This window comes from Morone saxatilis, unplaced genomic scaffold, assembly GCF_004916995.1.
Source record: "Morone saxatilis isolate NCDOM2014 unplaced genomic scaffold, NCSU_SB_2.0 Contig359, whole genome shotgun sequence".
Taxonomy (NCBI): domain Eukaryota; kingdom Metazoa; phylum Chordata; class Actinopteri; family Moronidae; genus Morone; species Morone saxatilis.
The window spans coordinates 247-2,709 of NW_023339939.1; the positions used below are offsets into that span (position 1 = coordinate 247).

The 2,463-nt window shown below is 43.3% G+C and overlaps 1 protein-coding gene across 1 annotated transcript; it reads right to left on the bottom strand.

Moving 5' to 3' along the window:
* Positions 1–647: 647 nt before the first annotated feature.
* On the bottom strand, positions 648–2,237 carry LOC118337723 (protein TALPID3-like; the record flags this gene model as incomplete). Its single annotated transcript, XM_035674823.1, is given in 4 exon segments — positions 648–765; positions 1,528–1,645; positions 1,723–1,792; positions 2,167–2,237. Coding segments are annotated over 4 exon segments (377 nt in total), but the record flags the coding sequence as incomplete, so codon positions are not given.
* Between the last annotated feature and the right edge of the window lie 226 nt (positions 2,238–2,463).

Genomic DNA, 2,463 nt, shown 5'->3' on the forward strand with positions numbered 1-2,463 from the left:
GACAGACAGACAGACAGACACTCATAATTATATATAACATCAGATCATCCACCAGCTGCAGCAGGTCCAGTATGATAGAGTGTCTCTGGTTCATTACGGGTCAGAGGTCAGTGTTTATCAGACACTGTTAGTAACAATAATTAGGCCACAGCTCATCAGGTTCACATTGAACAGAATTTGCTTATTAAAGGAAGAAGTAGAAAGAGTTGTGAGTTTATCAACCACAATAAGACTGTTCTCTGCTCCACGTGTAGTTAACCTGCTTTAAAGTGTTGTTCTTATTACAATTCATCCTGAACCTGAATGTGTGAACCACATTTCATCACCTTCTATCGACGGGTAGTGAAGTGTTTCAGTGTGGACTCTCAGCTGGATCAGAGTTCAGCCACTGGGATGTAGTCGGGAGGATGAAGGACGGCACTCAGTGCTGTCGGATAGATTTCTCAGATATTTAACTAGATTTTATTTTCATTCAGTTTATTTAATGAATTTAGAACGGAGCAGTTTCAGAAGGTGTCCAACAGCAGGAAGTAATGAACAGCCAGCAGCCAATCAGAGGAATAAGATGTTTCTGTGTATAGACTCCATAGATTCTGTTTAACACAACCATCACACTCAAACCACCAGAAACACCCTCCCCCCTTCACCTGGTTTGCTCTGGCCATCGGTCATGGTGGGGTGTTGCCATAGCAACTAGGCCGGTCTCCACAGTGGTGCCAGCTCTGGTTACCGAGGAGCTTTGCTGCTGGTTGCCAAGGAAGTCTGCTGACGGAGAGAGAGGAGACAGAGCGGAGTCAGAGAGGGTTGCTGTCTGATCCTCATCCTACAGCAACAGCAACAGCAGCAACAACAGCAGCAGCAACAGCAGAAACAACAGCAACAACAGCAACGACAACCGCAACAACAGCAGCAACAGCAACAATAACAGCAACAATAACAACAACAGCAACAATAACAACAACAGCAACAACAACAGCAACAACAACAGCAATAACAACAGCAACAGCAACAACAACAGCAACAACAACAGCAACAACAACAACAACAACAGCAATAACAACAGCAACAATAACAACAATAACAACAGCAATAACAACAACAGCAACAATAACAATAACAACAACAACAACAACAACAACAATAACAACAATAACAACAGCAATAACAACAACAGCAACAACAACAACAACAACAACAGCAACAATAACAACAACAGCAACAACAACAGCAACAACAACAGCAACAACAACAACAGCAACAATAACAACAACAACAACAACAACATCTAAAAATAGCCCTCTATTACAAACAGCCTGGTTACCATGGCAACCCCGTCTCCAAAATGGGAGACACACACACTCTCTGTTCTGTTGCTCAGTCTGGTTTCGATGGTAACCGCACACTGAAGAGTGATGCTGCTGCCACCTGCTGGTCAGATCTGGATCTAAAGTTTGACTGTTTCCTGCCTGAACTACACCTCCCATGATGCTTTTGGGCAATGTAATGAGTGTGTGTGTGATTGTGTACCTGCAGCGTCCAGGTGAGTGACCTGCAGACGGTCAGAGGAGGCGGCCGGGTCAGAGGTCGCAGGGGTCACGGTGGCGTGTGCAGTCACTATCCTGAGGGCCGACTCCAGCAGCTGGCTCTGATTGGAGGAGAGGAGAGCCAATGAGCAGTCAGACAGCAGTCAGGTGTGAGCAGCAGACAGGTGAGTGTGTTTACCTGCAGCTGCAGCTGGTGGCTCTGCATTGTCTCCAGGTGCTGCAGCGTCTGCTGGCTCAGGCTCCGCCCCCTGTTCTCAGAGCACACAGTGATGTCACAGTGTTGTCACAGTGATGTCACAGTGGTGTCACCAGAATAATGAATGATTAAGTAGTTAAAGTATATAATATATGTAAATTATGGTAATATAACAGTACATAGTAACATACTATATTATATTGTAACATATCATAAAGTACAGTATACGAGTAATATACAATAACTAATATATAATGATATATAATATATCATATATAATAATATACAATAATATACAATATCTAATATTTAATAATATATAATATATACAGCAACTAACATAATAATATATAATAATATACAATAACTACACTACACAGTCCTCACAAATACACAAATAACAAGTACCAATGAGTGTGTGTGTACCTGTCAGTCTGCAGCAGCTTCTGTATTCCTTCAGTCAGCTGACACACTCGAGCCTCCATATCTGACTGAGCCTGAGAGACAGACAGACAGACAGTCAGAGAGAGAGACAGTCAGTCAGTGAGAGAGAGAGAGAGAGAGACAGACAGTCAGTCAGTGAGAGAGACAGAGAGACAGACAGTCAGTCAGAGAGAGAGAGACAGACAGTCAGTCAGAGAGAGAGACAGTCAGTCAGTGAGAGAGACAGTCAGTCAGTGAGAGAGAGAGAGAAAGAGAAAGACAGTCAGTCAGAGAGAGAGA